Source organism: Paroedura picta, chromosome 18 (genome assembly GCF_049243985.1).
Source record: "Paroedura picta isolate Pp20150507F chromosome 18, Ppicta_v3.0, whole genome shotgun sequence".
Taxonomy (NCBI): domain Eukaryota; kingdom Metazoa; phylum Chordata; class Lepidosauria; order Squamata; family Gekkonidae; genus Paroedura; species Paroedura picta.
Window position 1 is genome coordinate 17,457,769 of NC_135386.1, and position 23,793 is coordinate 17,481,561.

General features: G+C 50.2%; 3 protein-coding genes across 15 annotated transcripts in view; 1 reads left to right on the plus strand and 2 right to left on the minus strand.

Moving 5' to 3' along the window:
• Positions 1-8,898, plus strand: part of HACD3 (3-hydroxyacyl-CoA dehydratase 3) — a 12,631-nt gene extending 3,733 nt beyond the window's left edge. For both annotated transcript variants that reach the window (XM_077317877.1, XM_077317878.1), the window contains exons 4-11: positions 1,913-2,077; positions 2,242-2,293; positions 3,023-3,133; positions 3,868-3,995; positions 4,684-4,796; positions 6,314-6,420; positions 6,523-6,654; positions 7,018-8,898. In XM_077317877.1, coding sequence (XP_077173992.1) covers positions 1,913-2,077; positions 2,242-2,293; positions 3,023-3,133; positions 3,868-3,995; positions 4,684-4,796; positions 6,314-6,420; positions 6,523-6,654; positions 7,018-7,094 — 885 coding nt within the window. In that variant the 3' untranslated portion in view covers positions 7,095-8,898. The remainder of the gene's footprint in view (positions 1-1,912; positions 2,078-2,241; positions 2,294-3,022; positions 3,134-3,867; positions 3,996-4,683; positions 4,797-6,313; positions 6,421-6,522; positions 6,655-7,017) is intronic.
• A 1,236-nt stretch (positions 8,899-10,134) lies between these two features.
• Positions 10,135-17,443, minus strand: INTS14 (integrator complex subunit 14). 6 transcript variants are annotated; one of them, XM_077317744.1, is made up of 13 exons: positions 17,290-17,443; positions 16,730-16,866; positions 15,831-16,100; positions 15,499-15,606; positions 14,371-14,523; positions 13,988-14,106; positions 13,104-13,246; positions 12,745-12,837; positions 12,508-12,652; positions 12,042-12,175; positions 11,463-11,581; positions 10,984-11,049; positions 10,135-10,493 (listed from the first exon to the last, which is right to left on the minus strand). In XM_077317744.1, the coding sequence occupies exons 3-13, from the start codon at positions 16,050-16,052 to the stop codon at positions 10,242-10,244; spliced, it is 1,554 nt and encodes a 517-aa protein (XP_077173859.1). In that variant the 5' UTR covers positions 16,053-16,100; positions 16,730-16,866; positions 17,290-17,443; the 3' UTR covers positions 10,135-10,241. The 6 variants fall into 6 exon arrangements, with proteins under 6 accessions (XP_077173859.1, XP_077173855.1, XP_077173861.1 ...); XM_077317740.1 differs by having other exon boundaries at positions 15,831-16,103; positions 17,290-17,442; XM_077317746.1 differs by lacking the exon at positions 17,290-17,443 and adding an exon at positions 16,998-17,255.
• A 911-nt stretch (positions 17,444-18,354) lies between these two features.
• Positions 18,355-23,793, minus strand: part of DENND4A (DENN domain containing 4A) — a 60,451-nt gene continuing 55,012 nt past the window's right edge. For 5 of the 7 annotated variants that reach the window (XM_077318039.1, XM_077318038.1, XM_077318041.1 and 2 more), the window contains 6 exons: positions 23,239-23,493; positions 23,007-23,124; positions 22,839-22,865; positions 22,211-22,373; positions 21,520-21,584; positions 18,355-20,938 (listed from right to left, as the gene is read on the minus strand). In XM_077318039.1, coding sequence (XP_077174154.1) covers positions 20,802-20,938; positions 21,520-21,584; positions 22,211-22,373; positions 22,839-22,865; positions 23,007-23,124; positions 23,239-23,493 — 765 coding nt within the window. In that variant the 3' untranslated portion in view covers positions 18,355-20,801. The remainder of the gene's footprint in view (positions 20,939-21,519; positions 21,585-22,210; positions 22,374-22,838; positions 22,866-23,006; positions 23,125-23,238; positions 23,494-23,793) is intronic. The other 2 variants (XM_077318040.1, XR_013227443.1) reach the window with 2 other exon arrangements.

A 23,793-nucleotide genomic window follows, 5' to 3' on the forward strand; every position in this document is an offset into this window, starting at 1 on the left:
CGTACGCAAGCACACTGTGACACCTGTGGGAGTGGAAAACCTGGGTCTGTGTGGGCAGGTGGACACTCTCTCCCATGCAGGAGTGAGCATGCCCTCCTTCTGTCCGGTACTTGTCTCTGCCATCCTTCAGAGGTTCATAAATTATCCACAGTCTACTCAGGTTCCACAAAGATAATGTGCTACTCGTAGGGCTTTCTCTCCCCCTGGCTCACCTGCAAGGATGCTCACTCCATCTTCCAGGAAAAGGATGCCCAAGGACATTGTTGCTGTGGTGGGCCACAGTGCCGCCCACCCTTTTCAGGATTCGAGCAAAAGCAAGGTCAATACCACACACCCCGGTTAGATTTACACATCTCACACGTCTGTTACACACAGAGGCAGGCTAGGCTAGCAAGTAAAAGCAAACAAAAGTTATATTTTCCCACGCCCCGAAGAAACTAAGGATAACCAGCCTCTTGTGGTGCCAAGAGTGGGATCTGGGAGGCCAAGGTTCGAACCCCTTTTTAAAAGTGTAAGATAAGCTCTGGCAGCATTTGGCAAGAGAGAGACGTAAGAGGGGGGAGAACCACATTTCCTGTCCCGACTAGAAATTCCGGTCGGTCAAGTACATGTGAGCGTCACAGGCCAATGAGAAATTAAGAGGCCATGGCACTCAGCCAACAGAGTGAGCGTCTCTCCTCTGACACGGAGGTAAAGGCCCCGTTCGGCTGCTCCTTCCTCGCTAGTTCTAAAGAGCAGCCAGCTGAATCCCAGCTTCCCTTTTCAGGAGCGTCCACCCAGGCCCCTCAGACACTCTAGCTGGTCAACTCTCTTTACATTGCTGCTGGCGCACACCTGGCAGGTGTGGGGAAGTGCCTACCTGCGGGGATCAGCAACTTCAGGTCTTGAAGCGGTTCTGGTTTCATCACCCGCTCTACTACAGCCAGGGCAGCCCAATCAAGTAGTAATTTTAAAACTCCAGTTCGGACTGCCAGTGAATGAGAAATGCCATCCTAAATTAAACTCTGTCCAACTTCCCCACTGTCCAACATGGGGGGTGCCAGCTGCAGCTGGGTGGTGTTGTGGGGCCGCCGCTGAGAAGGCCCTGTGCCCATGAAGGGCTTGAAAGGTTGAAAATATCACATGGGCCAGAGACCGTACCTGAAAAGGGGGCTTTCTCTCGAAACGTTCATGGTCCACAAAGCTTGCCAATTGCCAAAGCACCATTCTGCTCCTATCTAGGTCGACCGCAGACCAATATGGCCAACCCTCTCAAGGGAAAGATAAAAATACCAACCTCCTTTCCACAGACTCTGTCCATAAGCAGGCATTGCAAAAGGGAGGTGTACGCCTAAACCCGACCTAGTTAGCTGTGAAATGGGGTGTGGGATCCAGATTGCTCCATCGCCCCTTACAAACAAGAGCCAGATCAGTGTTATAGGTAAGAGCAGCTAATCTGGAGAATCGGTTTCGATTCCCTATTCCTCCTCCGCGTGCAGCCGGTTGGGAAACCAGAGACCAGTTACAGTTCTCCCAAGCTCACCTACCTTGCAGGGTGTCTGTTGTGGGAAGAAGATGGGAAGCCGCTTTGAGACTCCTTCGGGTAGTGAAAAGTGGGGTATAAAGACCAACTCTTCTTCTGGGTCACCTCTGCCAAGCAGGCAAATCTTTGGCAGAGAGAAAGACATTTTAGTCCTTCCCCCTCCCAGACCTTCAGTGTGCCCCAAGCAACTAAAATGGACTTAAGTGAGCAACTAGGATAGTTTTTAAACAATGTGGACTAGTAACCTGGCGCTGATTTATTGGCAAAGCTGCCCTCCTGTTTGCAGAATGCTGGTGTCTGCCCCGCCTGTGCGTTCTCTGATGTCTTTTCCTCACATTTGAAGCCAGCTTCCCCTTCTCTCATACCGTGCGCTGTGGTTCCATGTTCTAGCCTGTGTGCAAGGTGACCCAGAGGCAGCTGAACATCACAGTGAAGAAGCAAGAGAGCCACTGGTGGGAACGGCTGACCAAGCAGGAGAAGCGGCCGCTCTTCCTCGCGCCCGACTTCGACCGCTGGCTGGATGAGTCGGACGCCGAGATGGAGCTGAAAGCCAAGGTAAAGGCCTGCAGATGGCGTGGCTGGTGGTGGGCAGCCGTGGCCATCAGTAGAGGAGAAAAGTTTTCCCAGAACATTTAGGAAGGAAATTCTCAGAAATTCTGTGGGAGCCACTAATCTGGAACGGCACTGATTCTTTCCCCAACCATCTCTCTTGTTTCCAGGAAGAAGAAAAAATTAACAAGATCAGCCTCGAGAACAGGATTCCCAAAGATCGTAAGCCTTCTAAACAAATATTGTTTGTCCTCCTTCCTATTTAGGTTTGCCAAGAGCTGGAGATGCCTGGAGATTAGCTGTAGTTCTGAGGGGACCTCCAGGCCTCATCTGGAGGGCGAGCAAACTTATTTTCTATTTCCCCAGTACAGAACCAAATGTGGGTTTAATGTAATACTTCAATGCTATACTTCAACCTCAGAGCCAAACGTGCATAGTCTCCAAGGGATGTCCTGCTGTTACAACCGATCTTCAGGCAACAGACGGGGTTCACCTGGGGAAAACGGCCTCTTTGGAAGGGGGACTTTCTGGCATTTTACCCCATTGAAGTCCTTTCCCTACCCAAATCCTGCTGTCTCCAGCCTCCACCCCCCAAAATCTCCTGATATAGTCCTGTCTGGAGCTGGCAACCCTATTTTAGAAAGTGGACTGGTTTCATCATGATTTCGGATTTGTCTTTGGAGATTTTGTTGGTTGTGCAGATTTTTTGGGGCACCAACTGCCCCCACTTCATGGGGCTCCATTTTGTCGCTGGCTCTGCTTCATATGGTGGCCATTTTGTCACCAGTTCTGCTTCTTATGGCTGCCATTTTGTCGCTGGCTCTGCTTCATGGGGCGGCCATTTTGTCACTGGTTCCATTTATGGTGTCCATTAATTCCAAAGGCGCCTTTAGGCTGAGGAAGGTTGGGCGATCTCTGGCCTATCTTAACATGTTCTCTAACGGATTGCAGCTTTCCGGCACCTGAAGAGAGGCTACCTGTTCATGTACAACCTGGTGCAATTCCTGGGCTTCTCCTGGATCTTCGTGAACTTGTCGGTTCGGCTTTTCATGTTGGGAAAAGGCAAGTCCGGTTTCCTCTTCTCGTCCCCGCAAGCTGCCAGGATGTGTAGAACTGGACTGGGGGAGCCCTGATCCCGGTACCATCTTGCACGAAAGCTAGGCCTTAATGCCAGCAGCTGTGTTTGATCCCCGGCTCCCAGGCTGCCAAAAATGGTGGCTGAGTTGTACGTCTCCAGGGTGACCAGATGGAACTACTTGCTCCGAGGCAAAATTCGGGCATCAAAAATCAAGTGTATATATTTCTGCAGCTGTAGAAATGCAACATAGTGTGCCCACTGATTGTTCCAGGTTGAAAATTAAACATGGGACAGATGAACACCTGAGCAAGGTCTTTAATGGCTTTGAGACTTAGTAAGGGCAGAAGGCCAAGGCAGAGTGACCCTGTCATCTGCTCCCACTCTCTCTGTCCTCCTGGATTTGCAGTGTTCCACACGGGACTTTACAGTATGGATCTAAAAAGCCATGGAAGATGCAGAGAAGGGACACAGAGGTCAAGGTTCCCTTTGCTTGCTGCCCTTCCTCAGCCAGTGAGTGATTCTTGTGCAGTCTGTCTGGAGGACCCATTTATCCATCACTGACGGGCCTGTGCTCTGTAAATCTATCCACTCCCTTTTAGCCGTTGTGAGCTCTTGCAGCAGTCAGTTCCGCAAGCTTCATTACGCAGTGGCGGATCTTCCTTTTGGCCTTTTCTCTGGTTCATGCGTCGACTGAACTAGCTCCTTCCTTTCTATGCAGATTCCTTCTTCGATACGTTCCACACTACCTCGGACATGATGTACCTGTGCCAGACGCTGGCTGTGATGGAGATTGTGAACACCTTGATCGGCCTTGTCCGTGCTCCTCTGGTCCCCATTCTGCTCCAGGTGAGATTCCTTGGAGCGGATTTTGGCTTTTTATCAGCGGCTGATGTTTTGAACTGAGCTGTTGGGCCAAGGGATCAGCTTCATCGCTTTGCCCTTCTTTATAGAATCATAGAGTTGGAAGAGACCTCCTAGGTCATCTAGCCCAACCCCGTTTTTATTATGAAGAGAAACAAACTTTGTGAGTAAGAAAGGAGAGACTTAACCGTCTAACTGTTGCTCTGCACTCATTCTGTCTGTTCTGGAAGCTAGTAAGGAGGAAGAGTGCTCAAAGGAGCAGGAATTCTTTAACTGGGCTTTATGCTCCACTTTTCACAACCCGAAGGAGTCTCACAAACACCTTTCCCTTCCTCTCCCCACAACAGACACCCTGGGAGGCGGGTGGGCCTGAGAGAGCTCTGACAGAACTGCTCATAAGAACAACACTAACAGGACTGTGATTGGCCCAAGGTCACCCAGATGGCTGCATGTGGAGGAGCAGGGAATCAAACCCGGCTCGCCAGATTATCAGCCGCCGCTCTTAACCGCCGTTACACAGTAGAGCTGTTCTTACACAGCAGCCCTGTCAGAGCTCTCCCAGCTCTGGGGATTGCAAGCATCTTTGTAAGCAGTGCCAATGAACTCCAAAAGTCTCCCACCCCCAGCGTAGCCCTTTGAGTGAATCTTTTTCTTTTATACCCTCCTTCTGCAGGTTTTCGGGCGGAATTTTATCCTCTTCGTTGTCCTCGGAGGGGTGGAGGAAATGCAAAGTAAAGCAGTGGTGTTCTTCGTCTTCTACACCTGGAGCTTGGTGGAGATATTCAGGTACAGGGTGCTTCAGGCACCCCCCTCTCTCCCTCACTGCCTTTCAGATCTGGAACTTCCTCCCGGAACACCTGTGTGGGTCCTGCCTTACTGCCATCTTTGCATCTCTCACCTTGGACTTACCTGTAGGGGGCACAGAAGCCCTGTCTGGCCAATTCCGGTTCTCTTTTGCTCTCCTCCATCTATCTGTTGGTTGAGCTTGTCAGCCCCTGGGGAAGAGCAGAAGGTCCCCGGTTCAATCCCCCACATCTCCAGTTAAAAAAACCAGACAGGAGGGATGGGAAAGACCTCAGTGGCTCAGAGGAAGAGCCTCTGCTTGGCCTGCAGAAGGTCCCCAGTTCAATCCCCAGCAGCATCTCCAGCTAAAAGGATCAGGCAGGAGGGGAGGGGAAAGACCCTCAACAGCTGGCTTCCCCACCATACTGCCGGAATAAAAGGTAGGCACACTTGATTGAGCGGTGCCATCTAGGAGAATCACCAGCCCTTGAGGAGCAGACTCTTTCCCCTGCCTCTGAGGGACATGTTTCTCCTAACCTGACTGGCTTCCCCTCCACAAGGTCCACCTGGTGAGCAAAGATTCCACAGAAGGACTCGTGTAGCCCGTTGCATTCCTCCTCAAGGCAGGTGGATCGGACTGTTGTGGCCAGACTGTCTGGCCCTTCCCCCACCCCCAGAGCCAGGGACAGATGGTCCCACCCCCCGCCCCCACTCTTACAAGCTCCCACGCTTAGGTTTAGCCAGAATTCCCCTTTACAAGCAGCCGCAGCGGCAGGCTGCCTGCCGAACCCAAAGGGCCGTGGGAGGTTTTCCGCAGAACCCATTTCAAGACCAGCATGGGAGTCAATTGCTCTCCCTCCTGCTGCTCTTCTGTCCCAAGAACCCGGCCCTGATAACCCAGGCAGGCCCGATATGGCAAAACTCCTCCGACCGTCTCTTGCCTGGCAATCTGAGGGTCTCTCGGCTGCATTGCGCACACGGCCATGCGACAAATGAATAAATAACTCTGCGCAAAGGGCTCAGGCCAGTTAACTTTTTGGCTGCTCAGGGAGGGCTGCAAAAGGTCCCGGATTCAATCTGCAGGATTTCCAGTTAAAGGATCAGGCTGTGAAAGAGCTTGACCTTAGACCTGCCTTGGTCAACCTTTTGACCGGAGAAGAGCCCCTGAAATAATCCTTCAGCCCTTGAGGAGCCTAGGAAGTGATGTCAGGCGGCCACGCATCTCGGCTACAGTCCCCCACGCCCTCGGAAGTGACATCACCACCTGCATTGACAGGCAGGCTTGAGGAGGATGGGGGACAGAGGCAGGGGGCGCTTTAAGGACGGAGGAGGTGTGCAAGCTCCGCCCCCTCCCAGAAACTATCTAGCATGTGGCAGAGTCCATTGTGGCAAGAGAGGAAGAGCCTCAGACCCCCTGCAGGAATCCCTGCCTTAGACTCCAGAGAGCCAGTCTGAGTAGACCAAGCAGTACTTGCCTTGCGGGATCCAGGTCGAAGGCAGCTTCGCGTCTTTCCCTCCAGGTACCCCTTCTACATGCTTTCCTGCATCGACATAGAGTGGAAGGTCCTGACGTGGATCCGCTACAGCATCTGGATCCCCCTGTACCCGCTGGGGATCCTGGCGGAAGGTATGTCCGTCCTCTGCTTGACCTTCGCCTGCGTCATCTCGGGGACAGTGAGCACTTCGCTGTCAGAGCGCTGATCTCCGGTCTGTCTGTCTCCGTTTCCAGCCGTCACTGTGATTCAGGCCATTCCCGTCTTCAGCAGCACAGGGAGGTTCGGCCTCACGCTGCCCTCCCCCCTGGACTTCACCGTTCCGTTCTCGGTGGTCCTGCAGCTCTACCTGGTGGCCTTGTTTCTAGGTGAGTGTCAGATTGCGTCTGATACCAAAACTGGTATTTTTCAGGTTCAGGGGAACCGAACCTAAGAAATATCGATATCCCCAAATCCCAATAGCAGGATGGTATTCAATAAGTATTGCAGAATGCTGAATTTTTCTAGCTGGATAAGTCTGAGGCATTTAAAAGGATCTTGGTCCCTTTAAAGGCTTCCTTCAAGTTGATGGTGTAAGTGGAAGGCATTTAAAGGATTGCAATCTTTTTAAATGTTTTAACTCCAGCTATGCGGAAAAATCCCAAATATTTTCAGATTAGCAAGCAAACTGTCTGAGGAATGTCACCAGCGCACACATGCCTGTTCAATTTCCCTTTTCCATTTCCTTTCAGGGCCGTTTGTCAACTTCCGTCATCTCTACAAGCAGCGGAAGCGGCACCTTGGCCCCAAGAAGCGGAAAGTCCACTAGGACTCAGCCCCGGAGTCACCTTCCCGGGGAAGGGGGAAAAGGTCTTCCCTGTCTTCAGTGTTTTACTGGCCCTGCTAACCTGAACACCACTTTTGTACAGAGCCCCCCCAAGCCTGGTTCCCCCCCCCCCTCCAATTCTCCTTCTCTTCCAAGGACCGTTTCCCCCCTCAATGGCTCAGTTCGGCTGCTCTCTGAGCAAGTTGAAGGGAGCAGCGCTGTAACCCTCAAACATGTATCCTGTGTACATGCAAAGAAAATTAATAATAAAAAATAAACAGCACCTGATAGGAGAAAAGGGCGATGTAGGGACGCCAGCGCTTTCCAACTAGAGTAGCTTTTTTGCTCCTTTGTCACGCACTGACCGGGAAGGATTGGTACCCTGTTGAGAAGCGCCCATCTCTCCTAACCAAAGCAGAGAACCCCCCCCCCGGCCCCCTTTTACTCTGTTGCTTTCTTCTAAGTCCCTTGAGCTGAATGAAAATCATATTGATTAAAGTAGACTGTTCTGAAAGGGGCTGCCCCATCCCAGCCATCCCAGGGGTCTATGGGGCTGGCTCCGGGGAGCATTGGACACACCCCCTTTTTGTGCATCTCCCCCCCCGACAATTACCAGTTTGCTCTCAGCAGAAAAGATCCAGAATCCAGGTGCACCTTAAAAACAAACCTTGTGGCAGATACAAAGTGAGCCGTGACTCCCAAAATCTCCTCTGGTGCCCAAACTTCGTTAGTCTTTAAGGCGCGACTGGACTCCTGCTCTATCCTACTACCACCCCCAGCGCGACCGGGCTCGGTTGATCAGTTTGCTTCCAGGTCGGTAGGTTTTCTTTCCCCCATTCCAGAGCTGGTCCAAACTCCTTTTTTCCTGAAGACTCCGGAAGGCCCTACAGCAACTAGACATAAGAGATCAGGGAGCTCCGCCACTCAAAGAGAAATATACTGGTTTAGACAGCTGTCGATCTACCCTCTATCATCACTAGAGCTACCAGGGGGCAGGAGGTCGGATTTCAGGAGCAACCTGCTTTGATCTGCTGCCTGCCAAGCAGAGCGTTGTGGTTGAGGGGGCAAACGTGTCGACTGCTCGCTGTGTGAGCGGGGCTAAAAGCATCAGGGATGTGCATCCTACTTCACCGGAGGGGGCAGTGCCAAGCTTTTGTAGGAATAACCGGTCTTCTCCCCCCTGTCTGCTTCACTGGCAGCGAGAAAGACAGGCACCGAAGCCCGGGAAAGTGGTGGGAGGTGGCACCGTCAATTGCTTCAAAGGGCCACAAAGTCCTGGACTGTCACGTGATGCAGGGAATTCGGCTTTGGAGTAAGCCCCGTTTCCGTCAGGACCACATTCTTAAGGCCACGCCCTTTGTTTCAGCATTAACAGGATGGCTAGACCAGGGGTAGTCAAACTGTGGCCCTCCAGATGTCCATGGACTACAATTCCCAGAAGCCCCTGCCAGCATTTGCTGGCAGGGGCTTCTGGGAATTGTGGGCCATGGACATCTGGAGGGCCGCAGTTTGACTACCCCTGGGTTAGACCTTACCAGTTTGGCACTAGCGCAAGAGGAAAGAACTTTTTATCCCCCTCTCAACAATTGCAGAGAATAAGCCTTGCAGTTTGGGGGTTTACGGTGAAGGGGGGGATGGAGCTGAGAGAGCTCCGCCCTGTTCCAGCCCCAAGCGCTCAAGCTGCCAGGTAGGCCTCCCGGTTAGGTTGCAATTCCGAGTGCGGGCACTTGACGCCTCTCCGAGCCGCGTTTATCGGTCTTTCCAAAGGCAAGCAAATGAATTTCTAATAAAAGATTTTACGAACGTCGTTTTGGCCTTTGTACCTTTCTGGTGATGGTGGGGGAGGCGGTTTACGGGTGCTGCGGACTGCCCAAAGGAAAAGGACGTTGGGGATCCATCTCAGAGCAAGCCTGAACTCTCCTCCCCAGGAGCTCCCATGACCAAACTGGGGTTATCATACTCCGGTCATATCCTGAGAGGGCAAGAGACTAGAAAAGACAACCATGCTAGGAAAAGCTGAAGGTGGCAGGAAAAGCGGGAGATAAAACCAGAGGTGGATGAACTCCGTCAAGGTCTGCAAGACCTGAAAGGGCTGTTAAGTGTAGGACACTTGGAAGGTCGTCATCCCTAGGGCCACCGTAAGCCAGAAGTGACTTCACAGTATTTCATACACCCCCACTTTTCTTTTGGAGCCCCTCCACTGATTTAGGGGGGTTTGAGCAGAGCCCTCGAACTGCAGAGGTGGCAGAGTAGCACCGCATTCCATCTTCGGGGTCTCCATCTCGGAGGGGCACATTCCTCCAGTGAGATCCTAAGACGGGTTTGTAGGTAAAAGGTAAAGGTACCCCCTCTGTGCAAGCACCGAATCATGTCTGACCCTCGGGGTGACGCCCTCCAGCGTTTTCATGGCAGACTCTCAATACGTGGTGATTTGCCAGTGCCTTCCCCAGTCATTACCGTTTACCCCCCAGCAAGCTGGGTACTCATTTTACCGACCTCGGGAGGATGGAAGGCTGAGTCAACCTTGAGCCGGCTGCTGGGATCGAACTCCCAGCCTCATGGGCAAAGCTTTCAGATGGCTGCCTTACCACTCTGCGCCACAAGAGGCTCTGGGTTTGTAGGAGGGATGTGAAAAATGAATATTTTTTCCAGGCTGTTTCAGGTTCAGGATGAATCGACGCCCGAGCAGATTTGGTGTAACCCGAATCATCCGAAACCCTGTTTCAATACTGGGTTTCAGGAAAGCCGGATTTTCCCCGAATCAGTAGCCTCAGCTGGTCCGTGGAGACCTTTCTATGGATCTCCTGTTTTTTGGGCTGGGGGGTGTCTACATCCCACTCCCCAGTTCGACAAACAGCTGCCGAGATCCCAACTCAAAATCCAAAACAATTCAGCTTTTTACGACTCAGGTCCCAAATTGAACTGGAGATCCTTCGTTGAGGTAAAAACTCAGAGGAAAAAACCCAAATCAGGACTGATTCAGGGCTTTTCGGGGCTGTGCACACCCCTAGTTTGTAGCACACACCGACACTTGCCTCTGATGCAAAAGGAGGGAATACAAACAACGCATTTAATACAAACAACAAGTCTATTCTCACTGTTCAGGGACAGGCGGACAGGGAAGAGGGAGCCGGACGGAGCTGCTGGGCCTCACAGTCGGTCTGTCCCGCTGCTGGAGAAGTCCGTCTGCAGCGGGGTGATGTTGTGGTCAAAAGTGGCGCAACTAGCAGTGCCGGTGCTGGCCAGCTTGAGCTGCTGGGCCGCGTGGGTCAGCTGGAAGGCGGCGTCCGGGTGGGCCGTGTCCGGCAGAAGGGTGCACTCTCTCTCCAGGATATCCGCCACTCCTTTCAGGAGGTCCAGAAACCCAAACGCCAAGGCAGCTTTTCGTAAGCGGTTCAGCTCCTGGGGAGACAAGGGGAGGCACCGACCCGTGAGGGGGAGCGTGATATCGCCACCTCTGCTGAAGAGGGCATGGGGAGGGGGGGGGATAGCTCAAAACTGGGCAAATAGTCAAAATTGGGATGACCCCCCCACCACCACCACCACCACTACTTACCTTTTCTCTGGCCACTTCTCAGGGCTCTACCTCTCAAAGAGGAGACAGATCCAGATGGGTGGCCATGTGTCTCTGCAGCAGCAGAAAAGAGTCTAGCGACAACTTCAGAAATTACAAAATTTGTAGCCGAGGAGGAGCTTTCAGGAGGTCACTTCCTCAGAAACAGCTGGAATGACCGTCTGTCCTTATATATCAGTGACTCCTGGAAGCTCCGCCCCCGCCACAGATTTTGTTAGTCCAGAAACTGTTCCTGGACTCTCGGCTCTTTTCTACTGTCTGAAGGAGGAGATCCCCTCGGGCAGCTTGGGAGAGATATGGGAGCCTGCCGCATCTCACCTTGTAGAAGGTCTGAGTCTTTTCCGGGAGTTTCCGGGCGTTCCTGAGGATCTTCTGTACGTCCGTCTATAAAGAAAGGTAGATAAAATCTTCATGGGTCCACAGCACAAAACTAACCTCACAGTTTGGGGGCTCAAGAAATATGCGACCTTCCAAATTTCTACACTGCATCATTTTACGGGGTTTTGAAACTCCTCTGCATCCTGCCTAAGCCAGCGTGAATTGTGCTAACACACAATTGCATAAACACAACCAAAGGCAAATACAACTGCCGGGATGCGTCTACACACCTGGAAGTCCATCCCTCTTCTTTCACAAGACTCCTCTCCACTGAGCCTTGGAGACAATTCAGAGGAAGCTCACATTGCACCAGAGTGCAGCTGCAACATCATTTCCCAGAAGCGAACCATACCTGAGAACCACACCTATCTGTCCCCTGTTCTCCTCCCCCCCCCCCCATTGAAGGCCATAAATCTCACCTGAAGGCCGTTGGGTTTAATCCACACTGTGACATTCTGGGCATAGCTGCGCTTGTTCTTGGGCTGCAAGGGAAAGGGGCTCTTATTGTCATCCTCTCCATAGGGGTTCTCTTTGGCATCTGAAAAACAGACAAACGCTTGTCAAGAGCCACAGAAGCACCATTTAAAAAAAAAGAAAGCGAATGCACACCAGGAAAGTCCAAATTATGAACAAGTGAAGAAGAGCCCTGCGGTGGCCCATCTAGTGCAGCATCCTGTCTCACACAGTGACCAACCAGTTCAGAGACCAATGTCTCTGGAGGGCCAACAACAGGGCAGAGAGGTTGACCCCTGAGAGAACCTTTCAGATACTTCAAGAGAGCCATTCTGTCCCTTCTCAACCTCCTCTTCTCCAGACTGAACATCCCCAAGTCCCTCCTGGGGCTTGGTCCCCAGGCCCTGGATCAGCCTTGTCGCTCTCCTCCACCCCCTCTCCATTTTGTCCACGGCCCTTTTGATGCAAGGCCTCCAACACGGCCCATGGGATTCCAGGTGAGGGCTGACCAGAGTCCAGATTGCCCAGAGAGGTCCGGTTCCTACCTGAGATGGGGCCCAGCTGAGCCATCTTCCCCAGCCAAGGGAGAGGCTCTGGACCCGGCTCAAAGAGAGACATCATCAGGTTCGACTTCTTCTTGCTGTCGGCTTGGGAGTACAGCATCCCGTACCATTCTGGCCTGAAAGGGAATGCAGGATGTCAGCCAAGAGAATAGAGACTCCGGCTCCCAGCAGGAGAAGAATCAGTTCTTTCTGTATTGACTGACGATTTCCCCAAAGGCAGGATAATTTAGAATCTGGGGATTGCCTTCTCCTTTCTTGGGAAGGGGTCAAGTTTTTCTTGTTTGCTGCTGGCTTGTAGAAACCTCCCAAACCAAGAAGGGCTCTTTCCCCACCTTGACCTTGGTTTACCCTTGAACACAGGCTAGGGACTAAGCTGGCCCAGGATAGAGTGGTGGTCTTTACCCTTCTCCAGGCTCTAAAACTCCCACGTCAAAGGTCCCCTCCATACCCTAACTGGACAATGGCCACCATGCCCTCCACTTTCAAACTCCCATGCAGCAGCACACAAAAGTTGGGGATCTTGCCCGCAATCTGATTGGCCAAATTCTCATCTTCGGCATCGTCGGCGATCCCTGGCCCCACTTCATCGCCCTCTGGGGAGAAGGAGGAGAGAAGGGAGTCAGAACGCATCTGAAGCCCAGCAGAGTTCTGCCATTGCTGGTGGGGGTGAAGCTGAAGGGCTCACCTTTGTTGAGGGCGATGGGCAACACCAAATGCCTCGATAGCACGGGGGGGCTGGAAATATCCGCTATGTCTATGAATCCAACAATCTCCAAGTCTAGGAAGAGAAATTTATTTATTTATTTATTTAGATTTTTATACCGCCTTTCCCTACGGCTCTGGGCGGTTTACATAAAACATGTTGAAACGTTTACATAGAACACATGTTGGAACGTTTACATAGAACAGCAATTCTGACTCTTTGACACATCCCCTCCACCCTCCCTATTATATCTACGAGCCTCAAGACTGGCAAAGGCAGAGGGAGGAACTGTGTGGGAAGCAAACACAGAGGCTTATCCTGGATCCCAGAATCCCCGCTACCTGTATTGATGGCTTTGGGGACCGGATCTATCTCCTCATCGATCACAAAAGGCTCCGGCCTCGGAAAGACTTGGACGTCTGAAGACAAATGGCCACACTTCAGAACCGCGTGGAATGGCGTGTAAGCCACGTCTATCAGCTTCCTAGAATGAGAGAGGGGAGGAGTTATATCCACCACTGCAAAGTGGAGAGAATTATACAAGGTGAAGGTTTGGGGGGGGATCTAAATCTCCCACTGCTGTCCTCCTTTCAGCCCACTGGCCAGATCTCTTTCTCTGGATTGCTTTTAAGTACAGAAGCATGCTCCCCACACCTATGGGTATTCAGAGGGGCACTGCTCTTGAATACGGAGGCTCCATATAGCCAACACAGTTGACGGACAGTGACTGGCCTGTCATGCAAAGAGAGGCAGGTTTACAGAGAAACCAATTTAGGAGGTAGCACAGGTACACTTATATTGCTATTCAAGCTACAATTTGAAGGCATCCAAATGAAGCTGGGGGGCAGTCGATTCAGGGTGGAGAGAAAGGAAGAAGTCTTCACCTAGTAAAGACTTCGGTCACCACTAGTTTATGGCTTTTGACTCCTCCGTGACGCAACAAGAGTGATTTTTTCTCTCTCACCATGAAAACCAGCAGAACAGAAAGTGCTGTACAAAGACACCACTAGTTACTAATTAAGGCTGCACATTCATAACAGCTCTAATGGGGAAAAGACTGTAAACCAAGCTCACATTGCAAGAGCTGTAACAAGAAGCAACAGGGGTGGAATTGTTAGGTCAAAAATATTGAGTGCTCAACAATATGGAAAGCACGAAACGAGCCAGCACACGGTCAGGGTGTGTAGAAGATGCTCGTGGAACCGTACGGTGGAGCCACACTCACCCAAACATGGACTGCACGTTCTTCAAGCACAGGGGTCCGTCAATGGTGAAGATCTGTCCTTCCCCGTGGTTTAAGTCGATCAGGCGCTCCAGACAGTCTAAAGAATCTGAGCTCTGCAGCTGGAAACCACAGAAAGCAGGACTTCAAGGACAGATCAAGAACAGGCTGGAATATATCCATGGGAAACAATGTTTCCATGCGCACACAAAAGCCTATACCCAGAATAATACCTTGTTGGTCCAAAGGTGCCCCTATATTCTGCTGCTTCAGACCGATATGCAATTCCCCACACCTTTAACGCAAGCCACACAAGTACCAGCATGGAGTCCTCTTTGCTCCTTGTAAGGCCACAGCCCTTCTATGGGGTCTCGAGGGCAACTCACCTCCTCCAGGTTGGCCATGCACATGATGTACAGCTTGGATGGGAAAGGGAAAGGCAGGGGGAAGCAGTTCTCTTTCTGCTGGCTGAGAGTCGCCAGGGAATGTCGGAGAGATCCCTTGCCGATGCCTAAGCTGCCGTCAGTGACAAGCACAACCTAGTAAAAGCCAAACACAAAGAAAGAAAGGGCTTAACCACGCAGCATTCTCCCATCCTGCAACCCTCACAGGGATATTTTTGGAATTCCACCAGGCAGTGATTCCCTGTGCAGTCCAGTTGGCATCAATTGTGTTTGTTTGGTTTCAATTTTCCTCTCTTTAAAATGGAAATAATGACAACCTAATTCTCAAATTTTGGTTGTGAAAGCTGGCTGATGTAATACAAGACTTTGTCCACATTTCCTTCTTTACGCCTTTCTTCTGCCAGGGTGGAGTAGTGGTTAAGAGTGGCAGCCTCTAATTTTGAGAACAGGGTTCAATTCCCCACTCCTCCTCCACATGCAGCCAGCTGGGTGACCTTTGGCCAGGCCCAGTTCTCTCAGAGCTCTCTCTTAGTCCAAACCCACCTCACAGGGTGTCTGTTGTGGGGAGAGGAAAAGAAGGCGGTTGTAAGTCGCTTTGACACTTTTACGTAGTGAAATACGGGGCATAAAAACCACCTCTTCTAACTTGTGCCCTGTGGGAAATATTCCACAGACACTTGAATTTAGTTTTTTAAAAAACATCTACCCTGCCTTGCCAATCTACACCCAACCGGTTAAAATCCAGCAGCCTCAAAATATTTAGAGGAGACTTCAATTTGCATAAATAATAACCTTCAACACTGCTCAGTAAATATAGCCAAGAGGCAAATACTCTACAAAACAGAACTATTTTCAGGACTTCCAAAACTTAAATGCAACAGAAGCTCTATGGGTTTTGGTCCTCCTGAAGGTACACAGAAGACACCAGCAAACAGAGGGTCCCAGACCAATGCAAAGAATAGGCAAATGGATTTGTAAGCCATTTGGGATTCCTTTGGGAAGTGAAAAGCAGAGTATAAAAACACAGCTTTTTTGCTGCTGCTCTGGGTCCCCACTGGGCAGAAAGGCAAGGTAGAAGGGAAAGGAAAGTGGGCTCATTTTGAACCTCACCTGGCAGGGAACTGCTGCCCCCCATTCCTGCTGGACGATGTTGCAAACCCCAACCAGTGCTGCCTCCAAGCAGGTCTTGTCGTAATCATCCATATTGCTCAGGGCCTCCTGGGATTAAGAATAACAGAAGTGTGAGAGAATGCCACCAAGGAAAAAAAGAAGGAAAAGCACACCTACTAAACACAAACAATCCTGTGCCTTTCCAATCTGTGCTTCTTCATCTCCCATTGCCAGGATGCTGGCTTTCAAAATGCAGCAGCCAAAGTTGTTTTTTTTCCTTTCAGTGCAATTATTACTTCTAATAATAAATAAAAGATAGCTGTCACATTCACCTGGAGTGTGTTGTAGTCCCTCGTGAAGGGCACTATCAGCTCCCAGAGGGATGAAAACACAACTAAGGCAGTGAATTCTAATTTGTAGTTGGTCGCCATGTGCTCAAACAGCATGGTCAGGCCATGGGCGGCAAGATGCTTTCGCTGATATTCCTCAGATCCCTCGACGGAGACCGGCCGGGTCATGGAGAGGGACACGTCCATCACCACCACGGTTGGCATTGTGGAGTTTTCCTTGCTGTGAGTGTGCGTCAAATGCAGAAAGGAAAACTGCTGCAAAGGAAGAAAGAATAATTGATTTCCAATAGTGATTTATAATTACAGTTCTAAAAAAATCACCTCCTAAAGAATATGCAAGATTATCATGAATGAATACCTGCTTTATTTATATACCACCCCACTCCTGTTGGCTTAGGGCGATTAGCAACAATTAGAAGAAGAGCTGGCTTTTACACCTTGTTTTTCTCTACCTGAAGGAGTCTCAAAGCGGCTTACAATCACCTTCCCTTCTTCTCTCCACAACGGGCACCCTGTGAGGCAGGTGAGGCTGAGAGAGCCCTGGTATTACTGCTCAGAACAGCTTTATCAAGGCTGTGGCAAGCCTGAGGTCACCCAGCTGGCTTTACTTGGGAAAGCAGGGAATCAAACCCAGCTCCCCAAATTAGAAGCCGCTGCTCCTAACCACTCCACCAAACTGACTTTAAAACAATACAGAATAATAGTGAGGCCATGTATCAGTAAAATTCAGATCTTTTCTAACCACATCCTGGTTTTCTTCTCCTGGGGGATTAATTAAGATTTGGAGGACTTACAAAGCACCAAGTGGCAGGAGACTTAACAGGTTTTCCCCTGGGGTAAAACGGGGGAGCTGGGCCCCATCAGGGGGAGACCATACTGACCTTGGTGGGCTAGGGGGGGTCCAAGGCAGCTTCATGGGCCCCTGCCCCACAGTCTTCAGGGACGGTCAGTGCTGCTGAGAGGCAGTCTCCGTATCCCCGTCCTCTGCATGTATCACTTGGCCACTGCTGCTTAAGACCTGGGGAGCAAAATAGTGGACAAAGAGAGAGGTAAGGTAGGGTTGCCAAAATGCAGGTTAGGAAACAGCTGGCGATTTGGAGGGGGAAAGAGAGGGGCAAAACGCCCTAGCACCCACCCTCCAAAGCAGACCTTCTCTGCAGATGGATCCAAGTGGGTGGGCGTGTTGGCCTGAAGGAGCACAACAAAATTTGCGTCCAACAGCACCTTTAAGACCAACAAAGATTTATTCAAGGCGGGAGCTTAAAGCTTAATCTTTGTTGCTCTTAAAGATGCTATTGGACGCAAATTTTGTTGCGCTTCTCTGCAGAGGAGCTGATCGCAATTGCCTGGAGAGGAGCCGCAATTCCGGGAGATCTCCAGCCTCAATCGGGAGGCTGGCAACCACGCTGAGCCTGCCTCCCCTTCCCGGCAAGCAACTCACCTGCAGGCGGCGGCCATGTTGGGTCCGACTCCCAAAGCCTTCCCCGCTTTTACCGCGGACGCCGCCTTTAGGGCCGGGGGAAAAAGGATCCGCCCGCCGGTGCCCACGGCGCCTGCGCGACTCGCGCTTTCCCCTTCCGCACATGCTCAGTGGCCGCCGCTGAGGCTCCGCCTGACCCTTTGTTGGGCGGGGCTTCGGGTGCTGCTGCAAACAGGGCTGAGTTGGGCTGGGTTTTGCAGTGAGTTTTAAATGGCCACGCAATTTCAGTGGGGCCGGGAGGGCGGAAAGGCAAGCAGCAGAACAGAGCATCCGTCCAGGTCTCAGGGGTGCCAGCCTCCAGGAGGGACCGGGAGACAACCCCCCCCCCGGAATGACAGCTCATCTCCAAGCTCAGCTGTCCCTCCCAGCCCCAAATCCCGCCCACTCCTAGCTCCATCACAAACCCCGCCCACTCCAAGCTCCACCTCCAAATCCCACCCCCTCCTAGCTCCACCCCCAACGTCTCCAGGTATTTCCCACCCCAGAGGTGGCAACCCTATGAGTAATGTAGTGTCTTTTAAGGGCTGGAGGGGCAGGTAGAAAGCTTTGAGGTTGCCTGTTTTTTTGGTTTGGACTGGGAATGTTTTTAACTGGGCTTGTGAAATGCCTCGCATCGCAAGGGAAGCTGGGATGGAAGGCGTTTTCATAAATAAATATATAAATCCACTCTTTGAAATGCCTCTCGTTCAACAGAAGGAATCTCTTCCGGGGACACATAATGACATAGTGATTTGTACAAAGGAGGGGCATGGTTTGCATTAGAGTGGGGGCCAAGGGAGCCCTGCAAGCCTTCTGTGGCTATTCAGTGATCATGTACTCTGCTGCCTGCCTTGCATGGCTATTGTGTGAGCATGTACACAATTAATATTGCTAGCCACTTGTGTCTACTGAGTGCGTGCTTCCTAACAGATTGGCCAGTCTTGTGTGGCGGCTGAATGCCAACATACAACCCAAGTCTTACATGGCCTTTGAGCATATCCCTCCCTCCCAACCAAGAAACGCAGGACAGAATAGCAGCTGCAAAGATTCTTTTCACATTTCTTTATTGGTCCGTTGGAAAAGTTTAAATAGAACCATTTTATTGTTTGAATGTTTCGGGGGGGGGAGGGGAAGGGGTGAAACACCTTTTGCATTGTAAACATTGACGTGTACACTTTAAAATTGACCCTACCAAACGTAATCGGATGTCCTCTGCTAGTAAATAAAATGTAAACATTACATATTTACACATCTACAATCGTTCAGTTGTGAAAGTGCTCTTTTGCAAATGAAGTGCTCACTTTGAAATGCCAAGAAGTTATTTATTTTCCAGAAATAAGTCCTCCCATAGAACCCCAGTAACTGTACCTCCTATTTTATAGAATGTATATATATATGTATATACTATATATATACTATATATATATATATATATATATATATATATATATATATATATATATATATATATATATATATATATATATATATATATATATATATATATATATATATATTTACAAATGACAAATATTTCTGCCTTTGGGGCAAGGTATTTCTGACTGAAAAGACAAAAAAGTTACCCACTTAATACATTTGTACAAAGTACAAACCGAACATGGCAGGGAATGATGACCACGCCCTGTAACCATGCTCTTCCAACTTAAAAGAGAGGTCCGTTCCTCAGCAGATGCCCTGACACAAACAAACAAAAAGCACTGTGTGTAGCGCAGTGGAAATGCAGAACTGTTTAAAGCGCTGGAACGTAATGACGACAATACCTAGAAAGGGAACAGAACTGTTCTTCAGTAACAGGCTTACAACAGAAAATTAATCCATGTCAAACCAATGTGACCTCTGGGAATGAATGTCTTTGTCATTTCGGGGAATATTCTTTGTCCTGCAAAATGAAAACTGATTTTATAATCCTGGTTTAATAATTTAAGCAGCGCAGTTAGGGTCCCCTTCCTCCTTGGAACTATGATTGCACAATTTATGTCTTAGCAAGAGAACAATACCTTTCCAAGATTTCTGTCTCTTACTCTAGACGGGGGTTGGGGGGGGGCTCAAACTTTCTCTGGGCACCTTTGAAATTCCGACAGAGCCCACAATAGGAGAAGCCAGGCACCAAATGGCAGCCAGACCAATGATCCTTGTTGCTATTGCACTCGCTGATTTTGTAAAAAAAATAAAAATAAAATAATCTGCATTGCAGATTCTGTCCCCAGAGAGGGATTTCATCAAGATCAGCAGATCTGTTTACAGTATAACCCCAGCACTGAGTGACAGCACGGACGTGTGACGGAGGGGCTACTCTGCAGATAATGACATCGCATGCCACAATCTGGTTTTCCCCCATCCTTTCAGTTTTTGAGAAACAGCTGGCATTCCCCTTCCCCAAGGCAACCCTCCACTAAAGAAGAGGAGGTGGAAGAAGTAGAGTTTGCTCTTATATGCCTCTTTTTCTCTGCCAGAAGGAGTCTCAAAGCAGCTCATACTTGCCTTCCCTTTCCTCTCCCCACCATAGGCACTCTGTGAAGGAGGTGAGGCCGAGAGAGCTCTGAGAGAACTGTGACTGGCCCAAGGTCATCCAGCTGGCTGCATGTGGGGGAGCAGGGAATCAAACCCAGATCACCAGATTAGAAGTCCGTGCTCATAACCACTGCAACAACTGCAGAGGCTTTCCAAAGCAGACTGGGAGATCTGCTGCCCCCAAAGTACCTTGGCCTACAACTGTCCTTGGTCATGCTTAGACGTCTGCTGGTATCCTGGCCGCTGCAACGGATCACACACCAAGACAACGGGACCCAGACAAAGAACAACTGGAGTTCCTTCACAGAATCCTTCAAAGTGCCAAACAACCATGAACGCTTCATACAAGTTGGCTAGACCTGTCAGCTACAATGGTGTGCATGGTGGGTTTGTGTGTGTGTGTGTGTGTGTGTGTGTGTGTGTGTGTTTGGATGGCCAATAGGTAACCTACAGCTGCACTGCAATTTCTATACTGCTTCAAAAGGAAAGAGAGGATTTCCTGCTAAAAAGATCAGTTCTTATAAACAGCAATATTCGGAGGGGCAAAAGGGATCACTCAGTTTGTTATAACAGTTTTTTTTAGAGTTAAAAAAATACGAACTCACTATAAATAATTTAAAATCTGCTATTATACAACTCTGGTTTGCGCTCGGTAACACCTTGACCTCTCAATGTAAACAGTTGGGCAGAGCTTATCCCGGCCGTGCAGATGCTGGGGCACGGATTTGGTCCGTTTCCACCTCTGTATTCTTCAGCAGACTCTTCAGCTTTCTCCACTAAGTGGTTCATGGACAACACGAAGGGGGCGAGAGCCGTCTTTGGCCTCCCTGTAACCCCGAAATCCCGATGCCCCAAGAGGGGGGGAGGCAAGAGGGTCCCTTTTTAAATGGAGAAACAGAACAGCATTTGGGAAGGTTTTTTTGTTTTTAGACATAAGGACCCAGCCACAAGCACTCTCCTTTTCAGAGGTACGGCTCCCCGAAAATCTTTCGACATTCCACGACTCCCGTACTCGGAGGCCTGTCGCAGTTGTGGGTATTTTTGACCTGATTTGCTGTAAGTCGATCGTACGCCATTTTGTATTCTCTGTCAAAAGCATCTGCGGGAATAGGAAGAAAAGGAAAAGTGAAAAGGAGGAGCATAAAACCCCCCGGCTTTTGTAGCATTTAGAACTCATCGAAAGAGCAGAGATGGCTGAACAATAAAGGAAGGCTGCTCAGCTGGCAAAAAGCTTAGCAGGAACTTGCAAAACCAAAACAGCTTCTAGAGACACCGGGATACTCTGACAAAGACCCCAGAGAAGAGGAGGAATGAGCTCCTGGAAGAGCTGAGGGCCCCGACGGAACTCTCTTCAGGGGTAGTCAAACTGCGGCCCTCCAGATGTCCATGGACTACAATTCCCAGGAGCCCTTGCCAGCATTCGCTGGCGAATGCTGGCAAGGGCTCCTGGGAATTGTAGTCCATGGACATCTGGAGGGCCGCAGTTTGACTACCCCTGCTCTAGATTCTGCAGGGCCAGGTCAAAGGTGCAAGTCTCGTTTCAGGTGACAGACATCCCTTGGCTTACGCACTTGGGCTGTAGAATCAGCTACACATTATCAATGTCCTTAACAACTTCAGGACTGGCTGTTTGCAGCGGCCGCTTTGGCAAACTCTTTGAGAACATGATAGAAAACTTACCTATGTCGATGTTTTCTCTCCCAAGGGCCACCAGAGAGAGAAATAATATTTCTCTGTACAGGCTCCTAAAAAAGTCACAATCAGAAAGTATTATTTATCCGTTCCTGCCTTAGCTCAAGGTGGTGTTTTCCAGGCAACCTTTAGATTCTTTTCAACGCACTCAAAAAAACAGTGATCTTCCATAAGGCTTTTGTAATAATTGTCGTTTTCCTAACAAGATGACAATCAATGCTCCCAGTTCTTTAGTAGTAGTGCTGGTTCTAATATGCAGCTTTTCTCTACTAGAAGCCATCTCAAATCACCATCCCTTTCTTCTCCCTGTGAAGTGAGTGAGGCTAAGAGAGCCCTGAGATTCCTGCTCGGTCAGAACAGCCTTATCAGTGCTGTGACTGGCCCAAGGGCACCCAGCTGGCTGCTTGTGGGGGAGCGGGGAATCAAACCCGTCTTAACAGATTAGAAGTCCGCGCTCCTAACCACTACCCCAAGCTGGAAAAGTAGAAGGCAGCAGGGAAAGAGGGAGAACTGAACACGAGAGGGATGGGTTCAATAAAAGAATCCGTGGCCCTCAGTTTGCAAGACTTGAGCAAGGCTCGTCAACGATGGGGTGTTTTGGACATTAATTCATGGGACGTCCCATTCTCAGCGTCCCCCGAAAGTCAGAAGTGGCACGTAACAGACAAAAGCTCCCTACCTTTGCCTTTTAAACCGTGGACATTTGTTCAGTCTGTCCAGGATCTGACTCATCGGGCCGTAGACGTCGTTCATCTTGATGCTCTTCACCATGCTTCGTAAAAACTCATGGTGAAACGAACTGTCCTCGTTCTGCAGCAAGCGCACTATGGGGTAATTCTGAGCTGCGGGAACGGGAAAAACGTCAAAAGAGAGAGATTGAAGGCGGCAACAGAACCACCGCAACAGAAGTCCCCCGGGGGGGGGGGTGGCATAGCCGCTAAAAGGCACAGCTAAAGATACCTTTCAAACTGGTTCGAAATCACATTGAGCAGATGTCAGGGAACGATAAGATTGCAATAAAGGGTTACAAAAAGAAAGCGCTTCCAGCCACCCAAGGAGCCCCCGCACCAATCCTGCAAATCTCCAAGGATTTCTCTCAAGGGGTTAAAAATTAGACAAACGTTTACAAATGACACCGACAGGAGAGAATATATATTTTGCCCAGGCAGGTATGTTATAAGCTAAGGAACTACTGCATAAGACTCCCACACAAAAAAAAAAGCAGAACAAGAACACACACACATACACACACACACAAAATGGTTAAAAATAATTAAGCTTTAGTGAGATTGAACATTAACACTCACTCTCAAAGACAAGAGTGTGGTTTTGACCTGCAAGACAAAGAGAGGGGCATGATCAACATTCCCACTTTGGGACGTGAAAGCTGGGGGGGGGGCACAAGTTGGGGGTGGGGAGGACGAGTTATTTTTAAAAAGCAGGCTGTTTCCAGATGTGGGATGCGAACCACTTACTCTGCGCGTTCCACAAAATATAAAGCGGCTGTCCCGGGTCCTTGTGCAGCTTCATGTTGTCCCACAACACCTGAATGAGAACGTATTTGCTGTCCTCGGAGATGCAGTTTCGGGGGATCTGAACAGGCAGACACAAAACACAGGGCTGTGGATGGACGCCTAGGACACGGGGAACAGCAGGAGCCAGCTCCAACCGGTGCTGCCCCCAATCCAGAAACTCCCTATTTCGTACCTTTGAATTTTTATTGCAGTGCTCGGAGGACAGGATCAACCCCGGTAGATTACTGGGTAAATCCAAGCGTCGGAAGTACCACACGAGATTCCAGAATACGATGGGATGGTGGTCCACAAAGTCCGCCACCGTGATTGCACGGTCCCCTTCGTTCTCCAGCAAGCTTTCGAGCTCCTTCCAGACGACAAGAGGACTCAGGTAAGGAACCGTGATGGGCTCTGGGCTTGGGAATCGCCACGTCAGTCCCAAAGGGCCCTGCGTCCAAAAGGGGGAAAGATGAAAACCCACACCTGCTGCATGAGACCAATGGCACACCCAGTCCAGGGCTCCGTCCCACAAGGCAGCCCACCGCTTAAACCAAAGGGCCAACAATGGGGGAGAGGAGCTGAGGTCTTCCAGCCGCCGTTCGCATGGGATTACGCTTCCTTCGGGGACTGTGACCTGTTCCAAAATGCAATCCACCCGTTTCTGACCCGGATTCTCTCCACCCGCTGCAGAAAGGCAGTCCCTGCTATACAGAAGTTAAGAATGCCATGGGAGCCAGGGCGTTACTCA

What these genes read in the sequence shown, in the direction of transcription:
- INTS14 (XM_077317744.1), bottom strand. Translation starts at nt 16,052, where the DNA reads ATGCCAACCGTGGTGGTGATGGACGTGTCCCTCTCCATGACCCGGCCG. An exon ending in AACGTGCAGTCCATGTTTGG is followed by an intron (nt 13,247 to 13,987) that starts GTGAGTGTGGCT and finishes CTCTCATTCTAG; the next exon opens with GAAGCTGATAGACGTGGCTT. An exon ending in TCAGCTGGGCCCCATCTCAG is followed by an intron (nt 11,582 to 12,041) that starts GTAGGAACCGGA and finishes TCTGTTTTTCAG; the next exon opens with ATGCCAAAGAGAACCCCTAT.